Source organism: Elephas maximus, chromosome 2, assembly GCF_024166365.1.
Source record: "Elephas maximus indicus isolate mEleMax1 chromosome 2, mEleMax1 primary haplotype, whole genome shotgun sequence".
Classification (NCBI taxonomy): Eukaryota; Metazoa; Chordata; class Mammalia; order Proboscidea; family Elephantidae; genus Elephas; species Elephas maximus.
The window spans coordinates 118,540,141-118,567,565 of NC_064820.1; the positions used below are offsets into that span (position 1 = coordinate 118,540,141).

Here is a 27,425-nt window from a genome sequence, read left to right on the forward strand (position 1 = left end):
TATGTTATTAGGAAACCCTGGTGGCATAGTGGTTAAATGCTCCAGTGCTAACCAAAGCGTTGGCAGTTCAAATATGCCAGGCGCTCCTCGGAAATTCTACGGGGCAGTTCTACTCTGTCCTATAGGGTCGCTATGAGTTGGAATTGACTTGACAGCACTGGGTTTGGTTTTGGTATATGTTATTAACAACATATAATAATTAATATAATTAATACATATAACTATCAATAATATATAATCAATATTACATATTAATAATACAAGCACAAAGGAAGAAACAACATATCAAACTAACCAGGCTAAATTATTTAGAGGGAAAACTAAAACAAAACAAAAGCTATTTAAATGTAACAGACATGGAAAAATCGCTTTAGCTCACATTAAAAAAGAAAATCATTTTGGCTGAATGATAAAGATTTCCTCTTGCTGAATGATGTGATCACGGCATGATCAGTGTAGTTATATTTTAATGACTGATCATATTCTACTTTCTTCTATGTTTAAATATATGTACTACTAATATTAAATTAAAAAAATTTCAAAATAAAATTTGATAGCAAATGTACTGCATTTATACCCATATACACACATAAAGCCCACTCACAGTTTCAAATATTACAAGATACATTTCTACATAATTGCCTTCTGTTGTTATTTATAACTCATATTAATAGCCCATAAATAATTACATGTTACACACCTGAGGAGTTTTCCTTTGGAACATCATCTAGTTCCAACACTTCATAGTCATCACCAGCCCGACCTAAACTTCTTTCATGCCTGGTCATACACGGTTTAAAACTGACATACGCATGCCTTCTTCCGTATCTCCTGCCTGTAATTGTCTGATAGCCTCCTGCTGGTTTAGGCCAAGCAGCCTTGTTGGATTCTTGATCCATTGCTGGAAAAAAAAACAAGTTTAGAAATAAAAGAGGTACTGCAATGACCTCTATTCTGGTGACCAGTAGGGGGAAAAATTGCTTCAACGCGTATGTAATTACTTGCCAAATCATATGCTACTGAATGTCAAGTGCACATTACTAGTACTATAAAACATTATTCTTATTCACATACTTAAAAAGCATGAAGTATTATGTAATGAGAGTTATGTGGCCTCTTCCGCCCAAAAAAATACCATTTTAAGTTGGGTTTCTTTAAGGTATTTCAGATTTTTATAATGTAAACTACAGAAAAGATTTTTCATATGTTAAATTGCTACACTGCAAATGCTCTTTAAGGATTGAGAATGATCCTCCAAACTACCTTAGTAAAATATCTTACATATAAGCAAAACAGTTGTATTCAAGTCAGTTTCGACTCATGGCAACCCCACATGTATCAGACAAGAGCTGTTCTCTATAGGGTTTTCAATGGCTGATTTTTCACAAGTAAATCACTAAGCCTTTCTTCTGAGGCACCTCTGGGGAGACTGAAACCTCCAACCTTTCGGTCAGCAGGTAAGCGTGTTAACCGTTTGTATCACCCAGGGACTCCTTACATGTAAGTATTCCATAAATAACTGTTGAATGAGTTACTAGAACATAATATGATAGTTCCAATTACAGTAAGAGTGACTATGCTCCGCTGAAGGTAACAGGTAATTTTTTAAAACGCTGTCTGTACTTTCATTAAAAAACCAACTGGACCACAACAGAATGTGTTTCAAAGATTAGGGTCAGACAAAAGTCTCCATAAGGAAAACAGTGATGGGCCAAGTCAAACAGATGCTACCCTATACCTTTTAAAACTACCTGTGGTATATATTATGGTTAAAAAAAAAAATCCAGCAATATTTGGACAACTTGAATATTAAATGTTGATGACTTAGGAATATACAGTAATCAGTAGTAGCATCTTTTACTAAGTACATTATGTATACATACGTACATATATGTGTATGTACACACACAGCAGGTCTGCTTACTCAGCTATGCAAGAACTAAACAAAATATTTTTGTCATAGCACATGATATACTCAATAAACAGAATTGTTTTTTTGTTTCGTTACATTAGAATAAGAAGAAAATATCATTTCCAAGCATAAGGGAGCAACAAATGTATTTATAACATTAAATACGAAGCGATATGCTATCTTAATTCCTTCAATGACCTTATATAGTAGGTAACATATACTCTATTTTAAAGATAAAAAAAGTTAAAGCTAAATGTTTAAGTACATTGCGCAATAACCTAATGACTCCAGAACCAATGCCCTTAGCAATTCTTCCTAAAAAAATAGTCGACAAACTGGAAATGACAAGAGGGTGTGGAAAGAAAATATTAGAAATTAAGCTTTACGAATATTCACTATATAAACTGAAACTGGTCTTTAGTAATACCATATATTGGATAGTTAGATGTCATATATGGTACTAAAGGAAAAATAAGAATTCTTCAAGGAAGAAGCATTGACGATGACACCTTCCTTACCTGCTGGCTCTTTTTCAGCATATAGCGACATGTGCGGCAGTTTGTGTGTGCCCAGTTCAGTGATTTCTGGATGTGATTTTGTTTTTACTCACACAACAGTAAGCTGCAGGAGGTCCCTATAAAGAAACCATAAATTCAGCGAAATATTAATACAAGCACAAAATAAAAATGGCAAAATTGATACTTTTCCTCTTCCTAGGACAAGCTCGTTGTTAGCCCTATAATAACTTAGAAAACATCTGTTCTGACAAGTCAATTAAAAGAACTCAAAATTGCCAAGATGATCATTTGAAACACAGATTTACAGAACCTTGCCCTAAGTATATATTGTCCTGAAGACTGCCAATGATAACAACATGCATGTTGTTGTTGTTAGGTGCCACTGAGTCGGTTCCGACTCATAGCGACCCTATGCACAACAGAATGAAACAACGCCTGGTCCTGAGCCATCCTTCCAATTGTTCTTATGCTTGAGCTCATCGTTCCAGCCACTGTGTCAATCCACCTCGTTGAGGATCTTCCTCTTTTCCACTGACCCTGACTCTGCCAAGCATGATGTCCTTCTCCAGGGAGTGATCCTTCCTGACAACATGTCCAAAGTATCGAAGACACAATCTCGCCATCCTTGCTTCTAAGGAGCATTCTGGTTGTATTTCTTCTAAGACAGATTTGTTCATTCTTTTGGCAGGCCACAGTATATTCAATATTCTTCACCAACACCACAATTCAAAAGCATCCATTCTTCTTCAGTCTTCCTTATTCACTGTCCAGCTTTCATATGCATATGATGCGACTGAAAATATCATGGCTTCAGTCAGGTGCACCTTAGCCTTCAAGGTGACATCTTTGCTTTTCAACACTTTAAAGAGGTCCTTTGCAGCAGATTTGCCCAATGCAATGTGTCTTTTGATTTCTTGACTGCTGCTTCCATGGCTGTTGAGATCCAAGTAAAATGAAATCCTTGACGAAACTTCAATCTTTTCTCTGTTTATCATGATGTTGCTCATTGGTCCAGTTGTGAGAATTTTTGTTTTCTTATGTTGAGGTGCAGTCCATATTGAAGGCTGTGGTCTTTGATCTTCAATAGTAAGTGCTTCAAGTCCTCTTCACTTTGAACAAGCAAGGTTGTGTCATCTGCATAACGCAGGTTGTTAATGAGTCTTCCTCCAATCCTGATGCCCCGTTCTTCTTCATATAGTCCAGCTTCTCGGATTATTTGTTCAGCACACAGATTGAATAAGTATGGTGAAAGAATACAACCCTAATGCATACTTTTCCGGACTTTAAACCAATCAGTATCCCCTTGTTCTGTTCGAACAACTGCCTCTTGATCTGTGTAAAGGTTCCTCAAGAGCACAATTAAGTGTTCTGGAATTCCCATTCTTTGCAATGTTATCCATAGTTTGTTATGATCCACACAGTCGAATGCCTTTGCATAGTCAATAAAACACAGATAAACATCCTTCTGGTATTCTCTGCTTTCAGCCAGGGTCCATCTGACATCAGCAATGATATCCCTGGTTTCACGTCGTCTTCTGAAACCGGCCTGAATTTCTGGTAGTTCCCTGTCGATATACTGCTGCAGCCGTTTTGAATGATCTTCAACAAAATTTTGCTTGTGTGTGATATTAATGATATTGTTCTATAATTTCCACATTCAGTTGGATCACCTTTCTTGGGAATAGGCATAAATATGGATCTCTTCCAGTCAGTTGGCCAGGAAGCTGTCTTCCGTATTTCTTTGCATAGATGAGTGAGCACCTCCAGCGCTGCATCTATTTGTTGAAACATCTCAATTGATATTCCATCAATTCCTGGAGCCTTGTTTTTTGCCAATGCCTTCAGAGCAGCTCGGACTTCTTCCTTCAGTACCATTGGTTCCTGATCATATGCCACCTCTTGAAATGGTTGAATATCGACTAATTCTTTTTGGTATAATGACTCTGTGTATTCCTTCCATCTTCTTTTGATGCTTCCTTCGTCGTTTAATATTTTCCCCATAGAATCCTTCACTATTGCACCTCGAGGCTTGAATTTTTTCTTCAGTTCTTTCAGCTTGAGAAATGCTGAGCGTGTTCTTCCGTTTTGGTTTTCCATCTCCAGCTCTTCGCACATGTCATTATAATACTTTACTTTGTCTTCTTGAGACGCCCTCTGAAATCTTCTGTTCAATTCTTTTACTTCATCAATTCTTCCTTTTGCTTTAGCTGCTTTAGAGTAAGTTTCAGAGTCTCCTCTGACATCCATCTTGGTCTTTTCTTTCTTGTCTTTTCACAACACGTGTATAACTTATAAATAAATAAGCAAATATATTGGGAGAATGCTGATTGAAGTACGTGACCAAACTGGGAGTCAAGTATATTACATTATCTTTGCTTCTCCATCAAGTACTATATAGCCTCTGTAGCCTTGGAATTGTTAAAAGCAGAAGCTAAACCTAAAAAACTTCATTTTAAAAATGTGTAATCATTTATCACAATTAATAACTAATGTATATAAATAATGATGTGCTTAGTCTTTACACAGTCAACTAGTCATTCAAATAATTTAATCCCAAATAAGAAGCTATTCTAAATCAGAAAAAACTACAACTTACAATGTAACAAACACAAAAAGATCTCTGTTTTGAAATTAATCCATTTATTTCCTATTTCAGAAGTTCCAACCTATGCTTTTTTAAAAATTTGGTAAGGGTTTAATTTTTTATTTAAACACTTTTTACATACTTTAGGTATTGTTAACTGCTCATCATTAACTCAAATTTATTAGAAGGTAATAGTACTGCAAATGATCTTAACTGTTTTTTTTGTATAGGTTGTGCTATCTGTTTGACCACGGAGGATAGCTACATACAGTTGAGTCTGGTTAGTTGCGGAAGTTATGTTATATAAAGTTGCTGCAAACACCGAATCGGTGAATACTGACCTGTCGCTCTAGGGGAAATACAAAGTTAGGTTCCTGTGAGCCTCTGGTCACAACATGTTTGTCAGTCAATTTATATGTTACCTTGTTTTATGAGTGTTTCTACTTAAAGACATAATTGACTCTAATTTTACAGCCTGGGTAAATGGAAAAGTCGAATTGCCATTAACTGACATATGAAAAATGGTGGAAGAAATGGGTTTGGAGAAAATTTCTTGAATTCAGTTTTGGATATGTTAAGTTTGAGGTATTTATTTGACATTCAAGTGAAAATGTTAAAACAGGAGTCTGGAGTTGAGTGGGAGCTCTGAGCTGATAGTAAAAATCTGAGAGTTATCAGTGTAGAGATGATATTTAAAAAGGCATGAACTTAGATGAGATCTTTAAGGTGTACACGGAGAAGCAAAGAAGTTCAAAGACTAAATCTTGACACAATCCAATACTAAGAGGCTAGTAAAAAGAGAAGCAAAAAAAACTAAAAGAGAGGCCAGTGAAAAAAAAGAAAAATTCAGAGTGTGGATGCCAAGTGAAGAAAGTATTTCAGACAGAAGAACTAATCCACTATACCAAATGCTGCTGAAAGGTAAACTACGATGAGGACCTATAACTAACCACTGGACTTAGCCACATAGAGGACAATGAAGACCTTGACAAAGGCACCTCTGGTAGAATGATAGGTGCAAAAGTCTGAATGGAATGCTGTCAGGAAAAAGTAGAAGGAAAGGTATTGGAATGAGTACAGAAATCATGAAAATCACTGTTTCTTAATCAAACTTTTCATTAAAGTGATTTCACTTTCCTCTTAAAGATATTCTTTTTGAAGCCCTCCAATATTTCAAGACCTGTTACTCAGCCACTTCTGAGATATCTTTCGATTATACTACTCCTGGGTTAGGTACTTCAGTTTAAATTCTATGTTTTCCTCATTTCTTCCCTTTACTAGAAAATCCTCAAATAATTGTTCCATAAAGTATATCTAGGAGGTAAACTTTCAGTCTTTTCATGTTAGAAAATATTTTTCTCTCTCATTCGCACTTTGGCTACAGTTAAAATTACTTTCTTCAAACGTTGAAAGGCATTGTCTTCTAAGATCCCTTGTTGCTAATAAGAAAATGTCCTGCCAATTTATTTCTCATTCTTTTGTTGGTAAAACAGTATTTCTCTTTGGAATACTTAGGTTCCCTTTTTAATAACTGGTGAAGAGGACTTGAAGCACTTACTGATGAAGTTCATAGACTACAGCCTCCAGTATGGATTACACCTCAACATAAAGAAAACAAAAATCTTCATAACTGGACCAATAAGCAATATTACGATGCTATATGAAAATACTGACATTGTCAAGGATTTCACTTTACTTAGATCCACAATCAATGCCCATGGAAGCAGCAGTCAAGAAATCAAACAATGCATTGCACTGGGCAAATCTGTGGCAAAAAACCTCTAGAAAGTGTTAAAAAGCAAAAATGTCCCTTTAAGGACTAAGGTGTGCCTGACCCAAGCCATGGTGTTTTTAATCGCCTCACGTGCATGTGAAAGCTGGACTGTGAATAAGCAAGACAGAAGAAGAATCGATGCCTTTTAGTTATGGTGTTGGTGAAGAACGGTGGATATACTGTGGACTGCCAAAAGAACAAACAAATCTGTCTCGGAAGATTTACAGCCAGAATGGTCCTAAGAACCAAGAATGGCAACATGTTGTCTCACATACTTTGGACATGTTATCAGGAGAGACCAGTCCCTGAAGAAGGACACCATGTTTGGTAAAGTAGAGGGTCAGAGAAAAAGAGGAAGACCCTCAATGAGATGTGGCTGCAATAATGGGCTCTAGTATAACAACAATCGTGACGATGGTGCAGGACCGGGCTGTATTTTGTTATGTTGTACATATGGTCGCTATGAGTCAGAGCCAACTTGACAGTACCTAACAACAATAACAACTTAATAACTGGTACAGTATTCTGTAATTTCATGAGGGTTTTTTAAAGGACAGGTCATTTTTTAAAATTTCTCCTACATAACAACATTGGATGTACCATTTTAATTTCAAAGATTCCTGTTATTTTAAGTTTTTCCTTTTTTTCTTCCTATTTTCTCTGTATTTAGACCACATGAATTAATCCTTTGTCTTTCACCTTTTCTTTCATATTTTCACTCTATGTACTGGGAGATTTCATCCACTTTTACTTCCAGCCTCCTCTGTAATAATATTTTTAATTTTTAGTACTTTCTCGTTCTCTACTTCTTTTATTATTTTGAGTAGTCATTTTTGTCTTATGAATAAAATGTAGTTTAATTTTTCTATATATGCTGTTTTTGTTGTTAGTCATCTCTCTTTAGTCTGGAGCTAGCTATATTCAAGTGTCTACGACACTATTATTCCTACATCTCAAGTATAAAAAATTAAAAAAAAAAAAAACTATCACTGTTCAGAATACTGACATTTCACTGAATAACAGGGAATGAAGATCACAGTCGTGGTCAAAATTAAATGATTAAATCATCTGTCCCAAATTTGTGTCTAAAGTGAACTGGAAATATTTAGTTAGAATTTTCTCTGAAGTGACATTTTCTTTGCTGAATTAAGTCTCTTGCTCCTTATAATATGCACCTAATAAATAACATATTGCTGTTCTCTTTTGACAATTATTCATTTCAAATGCTTTGGGTTTTTTTAATTACATCTTAAAAAATTACGTCTTACTACCTGTAAAAAAAAAAAATACATATGTGTGTGTGTCTGTGTGCATGCGTTTCTAAAAATTAAAAGAGTAAATCAGGGAAGCATTAATGCTAGATCTTCCAATTATTACCCTAGAAGTCATCACTTTATCATATAACTGGCTCATTATGCCAGCAGCTCTAGACATACAAGAGAGACAACCTCTAAAAGAATACAAGGGAAAAGTATGAGATGGTATGTACACCTCCCACAGTAGACTGAATTTAAAGACAAGGGTCTTGTTTTATTTTTATTTGAATGTATTTTACCTAGCACATTATTGAATATAGTATGTATTTAAATGGTTACTGAATGAATAAATGACAATTTTTTACTCCTTTGATGAAAATGCAATAATATAACAATAAGAGAAGGCTAAGTATTGGGAATACCGGGATTCAAACTCCAACTTTGCTACTTAGCCAAGCTACTTAACTGCTCTTGGTGTTAGAATCCTCTCTTGTAAAATGGGGATAAATATCATTTAATTAAAAAGTTAAGTAAGATAAAGTATGTAAAAGCACACAGGTACTCAATAAGTGAAAGTTAATTATAGCAGAAATAATTAAGAAACAGAAAAATCTAAACAGGGATTACACAAACTGAATAATGGGCACTTATATGCCTAATTAGAAACACTGGTGGCGTCATGATTAAACGCTACAGCGTAGTGCTTAAGTACTGCTAACCAAAAGGTCAGCAGTTCGAATTCCTTAGAAACTCTATGGAGCAGTTCTACTCCGTCCTATAGGGCTGCTATGAGTCGGAATTGATTCGGCAGCAACAGGTTTTTTTTTTTTTTTCCGTTTATATGCCTAATTTGGAGCCCTGGTGGCACAGTGGTTAACAGCCAGGCTGCTAACCAAAAGGCCGGCAGTTCAAATCCACTACCCACTCCTTGGAAACCTTATGGGGTAGTTCTACTCTGTCCTATAGGGTCACTATGAGTTGGAATCAACTCAGGGTAATGGGTTTGGTTTTTATATGCCTCATTATATACAATATATACTGAAGTTGGTATGTCCTTGTCCTACATTTTGAACTGCTTTCATATCATTGTACTTCTACCCCACTCAGTCATCAACTAATAGTATAGCTTGTATGGTATTTTTAAAAAAACATATTTATTTTAAAACCACTTAAAATATGTCCATAAATTCTTTGATATTTCTCCTTTTAAAAGAGGGAGCCTAACTGTACTCTCCTTAAATGTGGGATTTATTTAGTGACTTACTTCTAACAAAGAGAATATGATAGAAGAGATGGTGTGTGATGTACCAGCTTAGGGCATAAAAGACATTGTGGGTTCCTCCTTGCTCTCTCGGCTCACTCTCTCTGGCAGAAGCCAGCTAATCATGAGATCATTCAAGCAGTCCTATGGAAAGGTCCTCGTGGGGAGGAACTGAGGCCTCCTGCCAGGAGCCACAAGGAACTGAGGCCTTCTGGCAAGAGTCATGTGAATGAATTCTGTAGGAAGCAGATCCTTGAGCCCAAATCAAGCCTTTACACACTTACAGCCCCGGCTTACATCTTGATTGTAACCTTGTGAGAGACCCTGAGCCAAAACCACCCAGCCTGCTGTTCCTGAGTTCCTGATCCACGAAAACTGTGAAATAATAAACGATTTGAGCTGCTAGGTTTTGAGGTAATTTGTTACACTGAAATAGATAACAGATACAAATAACTTGCCTTTGCTTGGGTACCAAATATTCTTATTTCTACCTATCACTAGATCAAAGATTTTCTAATACTGTCTTCCCAAAATATATCTTATTTTCTTCTTTAAAAGATCTACCTATTACCAGCACGGCAAGTAACATATTGGGGTTAACAGTATCAAAATGAAATTACAGAATACTGTACCAGTTATTAAGTTGTTATTGTTGTTAGGTGCCGTCAAGTTGGCTCTGACTCATAGCAACCGTATGTACAACATAACAAAATAGAAGTATAATTGGCTAAGGGGGCTAAGGGGAAATATTAAGAGGGAGCCAAAGACAAACTGAGATGAAAGAATAAAATATTAACCCATTAGAAAACAAAATGAAGACTATCCCACAAATTTACCTCTCATTTAGTTATTAGGAAGATTTTCCCTGCAGATGTAGTACAAAAAAAAAAAAGGTCCCTGATCCCTCTACCCTCTTTTGAGATACACAAGTCAAATCTGTTCAGAATAAAGTAGTAGCAGAGATTTACTTCCATGTCAATGGGTCAGGAAAAAAAAGAATAGGTGATCTACAGGAAAAAAAGAAAACAGAAAATTCGACGTTCAACATACCAAAATGTAGTAAATTTCATTTGATGATAACAATCACAAAATGTGATTATTACTAAATCAGCAAACATGACAACTTACTTCTGAAAAACTGTGGTAAGTGTTTAGTATCATAAATGGCAGTGAAAGTGAAAAGTCATTTCTTTAGGGAGTGAGGAGAAATTATGATACCTAAAAAGTCATAAAAGTTAAAGATCTGGGGTAGGATGGCATTGTCTGCAAGCTGACCTCCTGTTCAGGAATCACAAAATTTCTAAATTTTCTGAGTCACAGGATGAGTTAAAAATAGGAAAAGGCAATTCACAAATAGCTCCTTCTCCATTCATCATGTAAGTAAACTGGATATTCCTTTTTGTTGGCAGTAGCATATCTTGTGGATATCATATGCATTTACAGATGTTAACTTGTAATGGACCAAATCTCAGAATATGGAACCAAATGGGCACACCAGCCCAGGGGCAAGGACGAGAAGACAGGAGGCAACAGGGAACCCAAGGTCGAGAAGAGGAGAGTGTTGACATGTTGTGTGGCTGGCAACCAATGTCACAAAACGATAGGTATATTAATTGTTTAATGAGAAACTGGTTTGCTCTGTAAACCTTCACCTAAAGTACAATTGAAAAAAAAAAAGAAGACATTCCTTTCCTTCCCTGTTACTTCCCTAATAAGCCCCATAATTATCAGTACGGCCTGTGAGTTCTATGTGGCCATTGCAATGAATTAGTGAACCCAGCAGAGAAGTAAAGAATGCTGTGTGAGGAATGGTTGGTGTCAAAATAACGTAAAGATGTTGGAGAGAGGAGGCTTGTCTGGCCTCTGCCTCATGAGAGTCAGCCTTGGGCTGTTGATCTTGGTTCTCCTTCCCCCTTGTGGGTTGGAGGAGGTCAGACACTGCCCCCACGCTGTTTTTACACCCTCTTTCTACCCTTCAATATTATCTCCTCTCCAAAAGACAACTGCTGTTTTGGGTGTATAATTCATAGATTAGTTCTGCCTGTTTTTGAAATTTGTAAAAATTGAACAAATATCATGAACTGGTTTTTATTTGTATTTTCATTTCATTCATGTTAGTGAGATTCATTTATATTGTGTATAGCTGTAGTTTATTTTTGTTGTAGTATAGTACCCCAACTATAAATATACCATACTCATCCACTGTACAGCTGATGGACACTTGAGTTCTTTCTAATTTGGGGCTATTATGAACAGTGCTTCTTTCAACATTCTTGTATGTCTTGGTACGTATTTCTAGGATGGAACTGCTGGGTCACAGTATATGTGTTATGTTTAAGAGACACTTCCAAAATGTTTTCCAAGGTTGGGGCACCAACTTACATGCTCACCAGTAAGTGTTCCAGTTACTCATTATTCACATCAACATTTAATATGATCAGTCTTTTACATTTGGATTTCTGTGTGTAGTGATAATTCATTGTGTTTTTAATCTTCATTTTCATGAAATTATGCACCTTTACATATATTTCTTAGTCATTTGGATATCTTTTTCTGTGGTCTATTTGGCTATCACTTTTCTTTTTGATTACATTACTCTTTTAGAGTTTAAAGAGTTCTTTATGTATTTTGAATGCGAGCTTTTTGTTAAGTTATATGATGCAAATTTCTTTTCTCATCTGTGGCTTTTCTTTTCAGTCTCTAAATGGTATCTTTTTATGAATAAAAGTTCTTAATTCTATTCCAATAGATAAAATTTCAAAAAACATGAGCACACTTTTTTGTTAAAAAGTAACAAAATACATGAGAAATACAGCTGACAAGGGTTGGCAAAATAATAACCAACAGGAAAATCCCTATAAAGCCTTCAGAAACTGTTATTATCAGATAACAGAATTTTTCTTTATCACATAAAGAGGGGAAAAATAAAGAAATTGAAAGTATGACTAGGAAAGACGAGACTACTAAAAATGGCCAGCAGATCTGAAAGACCAAATAAAACACCTAAAAAGAGCATCTGTAATATTAAAACTCAATAGATGAATAAAAGAGATTAGATATAGCTGAAAAAGGAGTTAGCATGATAAACCCAAATATTAGCAATAGTAGATTAAAAAAAAAATCCAGCATCTAATACCGAGAAACAAATAGCTGAAAATATGAAAAAGTAGTTAAGACACATGAAGGACAGAATGAGAAAGTAGAACATACTTCTAACCAGCATTCAAATAAAGAGAATGTAGGAGATGATAAAATGCATATCAACAGTTTAATATAAAATGGCCACAGATGTGTCACAACTGATGTAAGAAATAGAATCTCATATTCGGGAAGCCTAAAGAATATCAAACAGGATAAATAAAAATAAGATTCCCCTTGGCATGCTGTAGTGAAAATTGCAGAACATCAAGGTCAAAGGGGAGACCTTAATCATAGCTAGAAAAAAGACAAAGCTGAAGACAGGCTGATTAAAAAAGATAAAAATTGATAAAGACAGAGATAGGGAATGGCAAATGTTGTTACATATTTACTACAATAAAAAAGTAATTTTAGAAATATACCACTATAGAAGTTCCACTTCTGCCTAGGATGTAGAAAGCTGGACTGTCATTCTCACTCTAACAATAAGAAAATGCCAGAAAATGACAAATTCATAACTCTTCTTGAAATCATCAGATTTCTGAGGTAGCTAGGCAAACAAGTAGCTGAAAACATAAGGTAAGACAGATCTTCCCAGGGAGAGATGGGATGTGAACATTGACTCACTGATAAGAGCATGGGAGGAGTACAAGATATGGGACACCACATGTAGAGTAAGAAGGATCAGCTAAATTCTGTAACATTGCTAAAGACAGGGTGTGGGCTAGAATAAAGGTAAATAATCTCTGAGACTTGCAGAAACACACAAAGTTGGCATCCACTAACAGACTTTTTTCCATGGATCTCTACTGGGTGCTTAAGAAAGATTGGGGCCAACCTGGAAGACTGAAGAGAGCATCCCTGCTTGGTGTGGTGGAAAGAAGTGACCACCAACAAGGGAGTGAGTGGCATGAAGCACTTCCTGAACCCTACTTCCCTACACAAGAAAAGCCTTAATCCAGTGAGAGAAGGACAGCAAACGCTGTCCTCCATTGTGGCTATCAGATGGGTTAAAAAAAAAAAAAAAAGACCTGTGCCCCTGGAGTAGGAGCTGCAAACAGCCCATGGTCCAGGCTCCTATGGTAATACGATTACAGGTTCTGCCACTGAGGATGAGGCAATAAAATGTATCCTGCACAAAACTCATCAAAGATTCAAGGCACAGTTTGGCTATCAAGGGGAGAAGAAGCAGAATCGCTGCCTATCCCCAAAACCAAGTGCCACAGGGCTTGTGCAAGACTGAGTACAGATCAGGAAGACAAAGAACCTTTTTCCCCACATCACCAGGTTAGCAAGTGTCAACTAACAAGCAACAACAATCTACAGCTGAAGGAAATGCTAGCATGTGGGGATTCTTCCCTCAAGGTATGGGTCCACACAGAAAGACAGGAAAAAAAAAAAAAAAAACAGATATTCTAGCCCCCACACTAAGCACAAGGCAATACTAGAAAAATCTGAAGCCAGTAGTACACTGAAGGTAACCATAACAACAACAAAACCCAAACCAGCTGATTTGCTGATTAGATTAAATCAGACACGGCCACATGAAAAATCTACCAGAAGAGGCAAACTCACATTCAGGTGTAAATATTACTTACCACAACTCTACTATTCTACACACTGTCCACCATCCAATCAAAAACTGTAAGATAAGAAAGAACAACAACAACAAAAAACCCTACTGTCGAGAAATAAAACAATGAACAGAACAAGATGTTGGAACTATCAGAGAAGAAATTTAAAATAATTATAATTAATCTGTTAATGGCTCAAGCAGAAAAGGTATAAAACATGCATAAACAGATGAGGACTTTCAAGAGAGATGGCAATGCAAATGCTAGCAATAAAAAACAGGTAACAGAGATAAAGAATGCTTTCTATCAATCAATAGACTAGCTAAGGAAACTGTAAGTGAACTCATGATAGGTCATTAAACACTATTCAAATTGAGACACAAAGTGATTTAAAAAAAAAAAAAAAGAATGGGGAGGGACAGTAGAGCATCCAAGAGTTGTGGGGCAGTATTAAATGAACTACCATGTGTTTAAATACAATCCCTAAGAAGATAGACCAAATGGAGCAGAAGAAATATCAGAAGAGATAATGCGGAGACTTTCTCAAACATAAAGAGATCAAACCTTAAATCCAAGAAGCTCAATGCCTGCCCCCCAACCCAAGCACGATAAATACAAAGTGTGCACGCCACACACTCCAAACACACCCAAGGCAAATCATAACCAACATGCTAAAAACCCAATGATAATGAAAACATCTTTGAAGCAATGGAAAAGAGGAACAAAGATAAGAACTACAACAGACTTTTAATCAGAAACTATGCAAGCCAGAAGGCAATGCAATAACATCCTTAAAATGATGTAAGAAAAATAATAATGGAGATAAAACCAAAACCCATTGCTAATGAGTTGATTCTAACTCATACAGACCCTACAGGACAAAGTAAAACTACCCCATAGGGGTTCCAAGGAGTGCCTGGTGGCTGTGAACTGCCAACCTTTTGGTTAGCAGCCAAACCCTTAACTACTGTGCCACCATGGCTCCAATGGAGATAAATGGACTCATTAAAAATACCAAAGAGCAGATTAAATAGAAAGCAACTAGCGAGACAGTAGATTTAAAACCAGCTATATTGACAACTACATTAAACATAAACACCCTAGTTAAAAGAAAGATTGTCAGAATGGACCAAACAAAAAAAAAAAGAAAGAAACAAGATCAAACCGTATCCTGTCTACAGCAAGCCTACTTTAAATATAAAGACATAGACTAAAAGGATGGAAAAAGACGTATCATGCAAATACTAATCAAAAGAAAGCTGTGGTGGTTATATTAATATCAGATAAAGTAGACTTCAGAACAAGGAATACTACCAGAGATAAAGAGAAATATTACACAATGATAAATTCACCAAAAAGATGTTTAACAATCCTAAATGTGTATGCACCTAGAAAGCACTTCAAAATACACGAAGCAAAAACTTACAGAACAAAAAGGAGAAACACACAAGTCCACAATTATACTTGGGAGACTTCAGCCCTTCTCTCAGTGCTCAAAAAAACAAGTAGACAGAAACTCAGTAAGAAAATAGAAAACCTAAGGAGCACCATAATCAACCTGACCTAACTGATATTTTTAAAACATTCCACACCCAAACCAAAGAATATATTTTCTTTTGAAGTACATAGGGAACATTTACCAAACTGGCAATATTCTGGCCCATTAAATAAAATTAAAAAAATTTAAAATAAAAGGAATTATACAAAGTATGTTATCTGTCCACAACTTGAAAATATTTTTGTGATTTTGAATCTCTCTTATCAATTCCTAAATAACTATAGACAAATAACCCATGAGTCAAACAGGACATCTCACGAGAACATAAAAAATATTAACATACCAAAATTTGTGGGATACACCGAAAGCCATGCTTAGAGGGAAAGGAAAGTCTCAAATTAACAGCCTAAGCTTACATTAAAAAAAATCTGAATAGGGCAAATTACGCCCAAAGCAAGCAAGAAAAAGTACATATGAGTAATTTCAATGAAATTGAAAACAAAACAAAAATTAAAAGCTGATTCTTTGAACAGATTAATAAAATTGATAAACCTGCAACCAAACTAATAAAGACATAAGAGAGAAAACAAATGATCAATACAAAAGAAAGAAAAGGCATCACTACAGATCCTACAGACATTAAAAGGGCAATAAAGGAACACTTAATGACAACAAATAGATGAAAAGAAATTCCTTAAAGACAAAAAATACTAAAGCTCATACAGTGAGAGAAAGTGATTCATATAGTGAAAGACTGAAAGCTTTCTGGAAGATAATCCCAATAGTCCTGTATCTATTAAAGTACCATACTTTTACACAAATAATTTGCACCTTCTATGTTTGTTTTCTAAGAGTTCCCCACCCCCCGTAAGGTATTTTTGTAAGCGCTGCTATGTCATTTTTTTTTTTATGTGTTGCTATAAAAAAATTAGCACAATGTGCTTATGAAAATACCTTGTGGGGGTGGGGGGAGTGATTGGTAAACAAACCCAGAAGGCACATGTTATTTGCATAAAATATGGTAACTGAATTTACCCCTTAAAATCTTCCAACAAAGAAAACCCTGGGCCTAGATGGGTTAACTTGCACTCTAACAAACATTTATGAAACAATTACTAATACTCTTATATAAAACTTCTCAGAAAATAAAGAAGAAAAAACACTTCCCAGCTCTATGTGGTTTTTCCGGGGAAAGTGTTTATTCTGCATTACCCTGATACAAAGAGATGGCATGAAAATAAAATCACAGACCAATATACTTCATGAAAATATATGCAAAAAAATCCTCAACAAAATATTGGCATATTTAATTCACCAACTTACGAAAACACTACAACCAAGTGAGCTTTATCTAGAGAATGCAAGGTTGATTCAACATGTAAAAATATATGTAATTCATCAAATTAACAAACTAAAGAAGATAAACCATATCATCATCTCAATAGATAAAGTAAAAACATTTGACCAAAGTCAACATCCAGTCATGATAAAAACCTTCAGCAATCTAGGAATAGAAGATAATGTTCTTAAATTGATAAAAGGCTCTCTATTGTACTTTTTTTTTTTTTCTTGTACTTAATACTGAAAGACCGAAAGCTTCCCTCTCAATGTTAGTAATGAAGCAAGAAAGTCCACTTCATCACTCCTATTCAATATTATACTGGAGGTTCTGTTGCTGTGAAGTCGATTCCAACTCATAGCGGCCCTATGCAATAGGATGTGTATGTGTGTTTGTATATGCATATAAATGTTTGCATATATGTGTATGTGTCAGAAACCCTGGTGGCGTAGTGGTTAAGTGCTACAGTTGCTAACCAAAAGGTCAGCAGTTTGAATCCACCAGGTGCTCCTTGGAAACTCTACAAGGCAGTTCTACTCTGCCCTATAGGGTCGCTATGAGTCGGAATCGACTCGATGGCAGTGGGTTTCGTTTTTTTTTTTTTGGTACTGAAAAAGAAATAAAACTGCCTGCATTCATAAATGACATGATTGTTGTTGCTGTTAGGTGCCGTCGAGTTGGTTCTGACTCATAGCGACCCTACGCACAACAGAACGAAACACCGCCCGGTCCTTAGCCATTCTCACAATCGTTGTTATGCTTGAGGTCATTGTTGCAACCACTGTGTCAATCCCACCTCATTGAGGGTCTTCCTCTTTTCCACTGACCCTGTACTCTGCCAAGCATGACGTCCTTCTCCAGGGACTGACCCCTCCGGACAACATGTCCAAAGTATGTAAGACGCAGTCTTGCTGCCCTTGCTTCTAAGGAGCATTCTGGTTGTATTTCTTCTAAGACAGACTGTCCATTCTTTTGGCAGTTCATGGTATACTCAATATTCTTCGCCAACACCACAATTCGAAGGCGTCAATTCTTCTTCGGTCTTCCTTATTCACTGTCCAGCTTTCACATGCATATGATGCGATTGAAAATACCACGGCTTGGGTCAGGTGCACCTTAGTCTTCAAGGTGACATCATTCCTCTTCAATACTTTAATAAATGACATGATTATCTATACAGAAATATCCCATAGATTCAACAAGAAAGCTACTAATACTGGTAAGTGAATTTAACTACATTATAGGATACAAAAACCCAACTGTACTTCTATATATATTAGCAGTGAAAATTGAAAACTGGAATTTAAGAAAACTATTTTTTATAACTGTAACAAAAAGTATGACACACTTAGATACAAATCTAACAAAATATGTATAATAACATCTGTATGCTCGAAACTACAAAATGCTAATGAAAGAAATCAAAGACGACCTGTTCATGGATTAGTCCAAAAAAAAAAACCAAACCCACTGCTGTTGAGTTGATTCTGACTCATAGCAACCCTATAGGACAGAGTAGAACTGCCCCATAGAGTTTCCAACGAGCGCCTGGTGGATTCGAACGGCCGACCTTTTGGTTAGCAGCTGTAGCACTTAACCACTACGCCACCAGGGTTTCCCATGGATTGGTAGACAATACTAAATATTATTTCTTCCCAAGTTTATCTATACATTCATCACAATCCAAATTAAAAATTCCCTCAGGCCTTTTGGGAGAAGTCAATAAGCTGACTCTAAAAGTTATATGGTAAAGCAAAGGATTTGGACTAGCCAAAACAAAATTGAAAAAGAATAAAGTTGGAGGACTCACATGATTTCAAGACTTATTATAAAGCAATAATAATGCTACTGGCAAAAGAACAGGCACAGTCAACAGGCAAGAGAACAGTCCAGAAAGATGCTCACATACATATTCAACTGATTTTTAACAAAGTTAATTCAACAGGAAAAGGAAAGTATTCCCAACAAATGGTGGTATAAAAGCTGCATGCCCATTTAAAAAAATAAATAAATTTTGACCCACACCACAAACTATATACAAAAATTAACTCAAAATGGATGATACACCATGACATAAAAACCAAGACCATAAAACTTCCAAAAATAAACATAAGAGGAAATCTGCACAATTTCGTTTTGGGCAAAGAGTTCTTAGAACACAAAAATAGGTATCATTAAACAAATATTGATAAATTAAATTTCATCAAAATTAAAAGCACTTTAACAAAATTAGGAAAATGAAAAGGCAAGCTTCACGTTGCAATGTTTGTGCGTGTGTGTGTCTGTCAAAGGACTTATAATGTAAAGAATTCTTACAATTCAATAAGATAAGCAACACAACTTTAAAAACGAGCAAAGATTTTAACAAATACTTCACAAAGGAAGATATACAAATGGTACATAAGTACATGAGCAGATTCTCAGCATTTTTAGTCATCAGGTATGCAAATTAAAATCACAGTAGGATACCACTCATACCCATTAGAAGAGCAAAAAATAGACAATATCAAGTGTTGATGAGGCTGTGGAGCAACTGGAACTGTCATACACGGCTAGTGGATATGTAAAATGGTACAACCACTTTGGAAAACTGTTACAAAGCTAAATATACTCCTGCCATACAAACCATACAGGAGCCCAGGTGGTGCAGTGGTTAAGAGCTATGTCTGCTAACTAAGAGATCAGTAGTTTGAATCCACCACCCACTCATTAGAAAACCTGTGGGGCAGTTCTACTCCGTCCTATAGGGTCACTGAGTTGGAACTGACTGGACATCAACAGGTTTGATAACAAACCAACAGTTCCACTTCTCAATATTTACCCAATAGAAATGAAAACATATAGTCACACAATAAGTCATAAACAAATGTTCATAGCAGCTTTATTAATAAAAGCCCCAAACTAGAAATAACCCAAATATCCATTAACAGGTGAAAGTCAACAACTTATAGTAAAATAATACCATGGACTACTAGTTAAATAGAACAAAATATGATGATGTCAAAGACATCATGGTGAGAGAGAAAGCCAGATGCAAAAGAATACATATTACTAATTCTGTTTATATGAAATTCTAGAACAAATGAAACTAATTTACAGTGAGGGAAAAAAAAGATGATGAGTGGTTTCCTGAGGCTGAGGGTGATATGGGACTGACTAAAAAGGGTAGAAGGGAACTTTTGAGAATGATGGAAATATTCTATATTTTCATTGTGATGATGAAAATATTTTTCTTTTGATGGTGGTGGTAGTGATGTGTGTACACATTAGTCAAAACACAATGAACTGTGTATTTTAAATGGGTGTATACTTTTTATTATATGTTAATTATCCTCAATAAAATTGATTATTTTAAAAAAGGTGCTTTCTTAGGAAAATATTAACCAGGGAATATTTGGTGATGCCTTATATAACTACTTCAAAAGATATCAAAAAACATCTAATAAAATTCAATACCCAATTGTGGTTTTAAAAATGTCAACAGAAATGAAATAACAACAATAAAATCCTTTTGGAAAGCCAAGAATAGGAAGAGATATTATCACCTAATATCAGCTGACCTGACGGCACTGGGTTAATATCAGCTATTTCTCAGAAAGCTTCCAAAAATATTATAATTTATACTAAAAAATTAGAAACATTCTCCTTAAAGCCAGAAATACACCAAGTTTCTAGTGATTACTGCTATTATGCAACATTATACAGTATGTATAATAGCCAAAACAATGAGAGAGAAAAACGATTGATTTATAAAAACTGAAAAGGAAACCACAAAACTGAATATTTTCAGGTAAACATCAACTCAATGAAGTGATGAGAAACACGATAACAGAAAATTCGAAAGCTTTCCTATAACTGGAACAAAAACAAAGAGAATATGTTGCTGCAAAGTTTACATCTACCACAGCAATCAAACCATGAAATAGCTAAGAATACTAAAAGAAGGAATATCATATATATACATACACATATGAACAAAACAAAACAAACTATAAAACCTTCCCTAAGAACATAAAGACCTCACTAAAAGACACACCACTTCCCATACAATAAAGGTAAGCTATCTCCAAAGTAATCTAAAATTTCAATATGAAACCATTCAAAATCACCAAGGACTTTTTTAAGGAACCCTGGGGGTGCTAACCAAGAGGCTGGAGGTTTGAACCCACCAGCCAGCCACTCTGCAGGGGAAAGATGTATGATTACAGCCTTGTAAATCCTATGGGGCAGTTCTACTCTGTCCTATATGGTCACTATGAGTCAGAAACAGCTTGACGGTAAAGGGTAAGGATTTTTTATTTTACAGGTTGAGTCTAAAGTTCATCTGAAGGAGGAAATACATTAAAAAAAAAAAAAAACAGTTGAGAATATTTCTGAAAAAAGTATTGAGGGAGAAATTACCAAAATTTAAAATATGGATACACTTTTTTTTTTAAACCTAGTAATTACATTTCTAGGAATCCACCCTTCAGAAATAATCACACACAGAAGTTGTTTACGAAATTGTTAATGATGACTGGGATGAAAGCAAGTTAACAGTGATTCTTAGGATGAAGGTAGGACTAAAAGGGCAAGTGGGAATTGTACTTTTTTATCTTATATTCGAGTTTTTTTTCTGGGATCTTATATTCTTCCATACTATTTCAATTTTTAAACTCAAGTACAATTTTAAAGTTTATAGTTAAAAATAAATCAATAAATTAAAAACTTGGTTGCACAGAAAGCATTACTTGTGACAGCAAAAAAGCTGCAATTAATTTAAATATCTATCAATAAAGGGGAAATCCTGGTGGCCTAGTGGTTATGAGTTATGGTTGCTAACCAAAAAGTCAGCAGTTTGAATCCACCAGGTGCTCCTTGGAAACTCTATGGGACAGTTTTACTCCGTCCTAAAAGGTCGCTATGAGTCAAAATAGACTAGACGGCATTTTTTTTTTTTTCTTGATCAATAAAGGAATGATTAAATTAATGAAATACCACTTAACCCTTAAAAAATATTAGGTAGACCTATATATAACAGGGAAAGTTTCCCAGATGGATAATTAAATGAAAAAGCAAGTGATATGTTAATGTGTTTGGTACAATCTTCCCCACCCACCCCCGCCCAAACTGGGTGTGTGTGTGTGTGTAAAAGTGCATGTGTAAAAGGATTTTAAAAGATGCATACTAAATTGTTAACTCTAGATACTGGAGAGGGACTAGGAGATGAAGAGAAATTTTCACATTTTACCTAATAGTCTTTTCAAATATACTGTTTGAATTTTACACCAAGCTTGCATGCCTGTAATTAAGTAAAAAATCAAAGTTATTTCATTAAAAATCACATGAATTCCAGAAGACAACTACAAAGTTGAAAAAACAGTTTAATCGTTTATTTCCGTTATCTTCGGGTATATTTACATATTCTTCAAATGATCTGTAGTCTTCAGCAAAGGTGACTGCCGTTTTAAAGAAATTTAACTGATCAATATTTCATGATAAAAATAACAGATATATATATGAAACTTTAAAAAATGTGTAACTTCACAGAACCAGAACAGGCTCAAAGCAGTGTCTACGCAGATGTATTTTTTAATGCGTGGAAAGTCTACAAACAGATTATTCTTCCTCCCTGCAAAAAGACTATTTATTACCTCCTCCCCTTTTCTTCAACTTGGTCTGAGCGGCTTTAAACTCACCGTTCTGAATGTGCGCAAAATGATTACCAAACAGTAATCTTAGGGAGGCCGAAGCTGAAGGTGCATAGGCCTTCAATCAAGGCGTGCTTTGATCTGACATCGCCAACAGGGAGAAGCGGTGATGGAATGGTGGGTGCTAATACCGGGAGAAAAACGACAGCTGTGGTTTGTGCAGGGTATCTGCGTGCCCGAGTTCGCTGACAACCGGGAAAAATGGTAATACACCCACCAGAGCAGCGGTAACGGAAGGCTTTTCGGCGGGAGGGGGGGTGCAGGCCTGTGGCGTAAGATGGATAAGCTCCATGCCAGATGACTGGAGATGGGCAGAGAAGACGGCTGTGGGGTGTTAGTGGGGGACACACTCCTAGACAGCCGCAAATGTGGGGAGAAAGGCTGTGGTGCGGGGTCCTTAGCCAAAGCACCAAGGACAGCAGAAGAGGCAGCAGGAAAAGGAGGGCAGCGGAGCCCCCCGATACCAATCGACGGCATCCTCAGGGAAGTCAGCAGGCGCAGCGGCCACGGACACGAATGTGGCCCGAGGTCCATGCTGGGCACGGCCCAGGAGGCGAAGAAGGCCTCTTACAACCATCAACCCCACCCACCATGGCCGGCGCAGCGGACCAGGAACAGGCCCCGCTCCTTCTTGAGGGGAGAAACTAACAAATCGAGGAACTGAAGCAGCAATTTCCTCGCCCCGATCCCTCGCACTCCCGACATCATAACAGGCCAGTTAAAAAAAAAAAAATCCCCTCACCGAATGTGCAGCGGCTCCGGAGCGAGAACAGCGCTCGATCCTCCACCCGCCACCACCGCCTTCTTCTCCGCCTCCGACTCCTCCCCCGCGGAACGCGCAGGGGCTGGCGGCGGCAGCGGCGGCGGAAGCAGAGGCGGTGGCAGCGCGTCCCGCCCCTTGCGCCGCGGCAGAGGCGAAGGATAGAAATAAAGCCCCGCCCCCAAAACAGCTCTGACCAATAGATTGAAAGGATTTCTGCAGGGGCAGTCTAAATATCCACTGACAATCTGAGGAGTGGGCTCACGTCAATGGTTGGGACGTGGCAGAAAAAGAGAAAACACTTGGACTACTTCTACGACCGGCTCCCCATTCCTCCTTCAGGAGGACGTCACCGATTGGGCGAAGAGCGGAAAGACGCAGCCCGACTCCGCCCCCGTCCGAGGCAGCCTTCTTTCCCTGCAGTACTGCGACGTTTGGGGAGGGGGCGGGGCACCAGTCTCGGTCTGGAACAGCAGGCCTTTTGTGGTTTGGCTGGGGGAAAAAGGGCGGGGTCTCAGGGAAAGGGAAGTAGCCGTGAACTGAGAAGGTCTGGCGCAGCTAGACTTTTCAGGATTACAACAGCAGCTACCAAAATGGAGCATTGCAGTCGTTCCTGATTCAGCGGGAAATCTAACCAGGTTATGGTCTCCTGGCATAATGAAAGTTCATTCCGTTGCTGTTCATACTTGTGGGAGAAGAAAAAATAGCAGACGTAAGAAGAGCACGCTTGCCCATCTTGACTGCGCACTACACAGTGCCTTCTATCCACCCACCGCAGTCAGTTCTCTCCCCGCTTCCCATTTCTGATTGTACTGGAATGGGGCGGTGTACAAGGAGGCCTTTCCCCTTTATAGCCAAGGCCTGACCAGAGCTTCCCAGATTGCATCTTGAGGCTGATCGGTTGTCAAGCCGAGAAGTAACCGCTCCCATCACAAGCAACCAAAATAAATATAACAGCTGTAGTCCCTGGACATCTTGCTTAATTTAAACCCGGGTAACTGTTTAGTTAATTATGTCAGTGATAAAAAATTGTTTTTTTCGTTCTGCACGTGTCCTCTTTTTTCATCCTGAATATGCCTGCTTCTCTGATTACAATCCCACTCTACTCCCATCTCATGCCCCAGCCCCTCCCCCAACGCCTGGTGACAAAATATGTTTATTGTCCCCACCGCCCTGAATGAAGACCTCCACTTCTTGTACTGTCCCCTGGCAACTACAAATTCTGCCAGCTAACTCAAACTGTTAATTTTTCTGCTATTGACGGAAACGAACTATCCAAAATTTACTATAGAAACCCAGATGATGAGAATTTGCTAGACACTTCGTAAAACCAAGTCTAATTTTCAGCCCACCCCTGTAGGACATTTCTTACTGGGGAGGACAGTTCCCACTTGACATTTCTCTACCTTTACGCGTGTTGCTCTAGAAGTTCTGGTTTTCTTTGCATCCAAGACCCTCCCTCTTTGAAAGAGAATTGGTACTTTTCTGGCGTGTTTCTAATTTCCCATTAGAATATTGCTAAGATTGTATACACTAACCTGTTGCAGCTCCTGGATAGTGCAAATGGTTAACCTTCCGGAAAGGTTGGCAATCCAAACCATCCAGAGGCAACTCGAAAGACAGGCCTGGCGCTCTGCGTCTGAAAGATCACAGACTTGGAAATCCTATGGCATTTTCTACTCTGCACACATGGGGTTACCATCAGTCAGAATCAGCAGCTAATAATAACAACGACAACCTGTTCTGGCACAGTTTCCCAAATTTCAGTCTCTTTCATGCCATATCTGTGTATACTATATGCAGTAATTATTATTTTTAAAACAAATGTACTTTTTCTCACATTTTTTAAGAGGAAAACTTTATAAAAGTACTGCTAAAAGAAAACTAGCATCACTATCCTAAGGTGAAAGTAACTAAGTAAACATAATGTTTTTAAATTCTGGCTGAAAACTATTGCCTACTAAAAGGTTCTAGAAGCCTACTCACTGTGTTAAAAGGAGAGGTTACCAAGCATTAGACATACATTAAAGATATAGTGCTTAAATGACATTTTCATCATGATGTAATCCAAACAATAGTAGCAAAGTAGGAATCACTTTCTCACTGAGTTATTATTTTGAATCTTGTATGTGTGTCCCAACTAAAGTCATCTGAGGCATCATAAGTGATCTGTTATTTGGGGGGAAACAGCACTGTGGAGGCTTACAAGCAATGTACTCTGGGATCAAGCAGATCACACTCTCATTGTACTCCTTATGTGCATAGCTGTGTGCTTCTGGGAACTCTACTTACCTCTCAACCTCAATTTCTCATTAAATATGGGGAAAGTAGCAATGCTTACTTATGGGGTTTTTATGTAGATTAAACAACCTAATCTATGTAAGGCAAATTATGCTTACCTTTTTTTTTTTTGTTGCCATCTAGCTGATTCTGACTCACAGCGACCAACAGGACGGAGTAGAACTACCCCATAGAGTTTCCAAGGTAAAATTAACTTGAGCACAACAGAGTTTTTAATGATTAGTCTCTACAGAAGCAGACTACCACATCTTTCTCCCATAAAGTGGCTGGTGGGTTCAAACTGCTGACCTTTCGTGTAGTAGCTGAATGCTTAACTACTCAGCCACTAGGGCTCCTTGTATTATGCTTAAAACCAACCCTGCAACCATCCAATCCATTCTAACTCATAGCAGTTCTACAGGACAGAGTAGAACTGCCATATAGGGTTTCCAAGGAATGGCTAGTGGATTTAAACTGCCAACCTTTTGGTTAGCAGCCAAGCTCTTGACCACTGTGCCACCAGGGTTCCATATTATGATTTAAAAACAAAGAAACAAACAAACCTGTTGCCGTCGAGTCAATTCCAACTCATTGCCACCCTATAGAATAGAGTAGAACTGCCCCATAGGGTTTCTAAGAAGCACCTGGTGGATTTGAACTGCTGACCTTTTGGTTAACAGCCGTAGCTCTTAACCACTACATCCCCAGGGTTTCCGATTAGTATGTGGTAAATACTAAATACATATTATTGTTTTGTTGTTCTTAGGTGACATTGAGTTAGTTCCAACTCATAGAAACACTGTGTACAACAGAAGGAAACACAGCTGGTCCTGCGCCTTCCCCACAAACATTATTATGCTTGAGCCCATTGATGCAGACACTGTGTCAATTCAGTACATTGAGGGTATTCCTATTTTTTGCTGACTCTCTACTTTACTAAGCAAGATGTTCTTCTCCAGGGACTGATCCCTCCTGAAACATGTCCAAAGTACTTGAGACAAGTCTCGCCATCCTTGCTTCCAAGGAGCATGCTGGCTATACTTCTTCCAACACAGATTCATTCATTCTTCTGGCAGTCTATGGTATATTCTATATTCTTCACCAACATCATAATTCAAAGGCATCAATTCTTTTTCAGTCTTCCTTATTCATTGTCCAGCTTTTGCATGCATATGAGGTGATTGAAAACATCATGGCCTGGTTCAGGCACAGCTTTGCCCTCAGAGTGACATCTTTGCTTTTCAACAGAGTAAAGAGGAATTTTGCTGCAGATTTGCCCAGTTCAGTACATCATTTGAGCCCTGGGGACATAGTGGTTAAAAGCTCGGCAGCTAACCAAAAGATCGGCAGTTCAAATTCCTAATTGGAGGCAGTTCTACGTTGTCCTGTAGGGCCACTATCAGTTGCAACGAACTTGATTTTTGGCACTTAACAACAACAACATACATGTGGACCTCACTGATGAAAAACATGGGAATCAAATCTACTACATCTATGGAAAGAGACAATGGAAAAGCATAATATCATCAGTCAAAACAAGGTCAGGGGCTGACTGTGGAACAGGCTGTCAATTGTTCATATGCAAGTTCAAATTGAAGCTGAAGAAAATTAAAACAAGTCCATGGGAGCCAAAGTACAACCTTGAGTGTATTCCACCTGAATTTGGAGACCATCTCAATTAATAGATTTGATGCACTGAACATTAATGACCGAAGACCAGACGAGTTGTAGGAAGACATCAAGATCATAAATGAAGACAGCAAAAGATCATTAAAAAAAAAAAAAAAAAACAGGAAAGAAAGAAAAGACTGCAATGGATGTCAGAAGAGACTCTGTAACTT

General features: G+C 37.3%; 1 protein-coding gene across 1 annotated transcript in view; it reads right to left on the reverse strand.

The window, feature by feature from the left end:
- PJA2 (praja ring finger ubiquitin ligase 2) overlaps positions 1-23,395 on the reverse strand; it is a 61,158-nt gene extending 37,763 nt beyond the window's left edge. Inside the window, exons 1-3 of the mRNA XM_049857853.1 lie at positions 23,287-23,395; positions 2,431-2,546; positions 701-901 (exon numbers count right to left, since the gene is read on the reverse strand). Of these exons, the coding sequence (XP_049713810.1) occupies positions 701-901; positions 2,431-2,461 (232 nt within the window). The 5' untranslated portion in view covers positions 2,462-2,546; positions 23,287-23,395. The remainder of the gene's footprint in view (positions 1-700; positions 902-2,430; positions 2,547-23,286) is intronic.
- Positions 23,396-27,425: the final 4,030 nt, after the last annotated feature.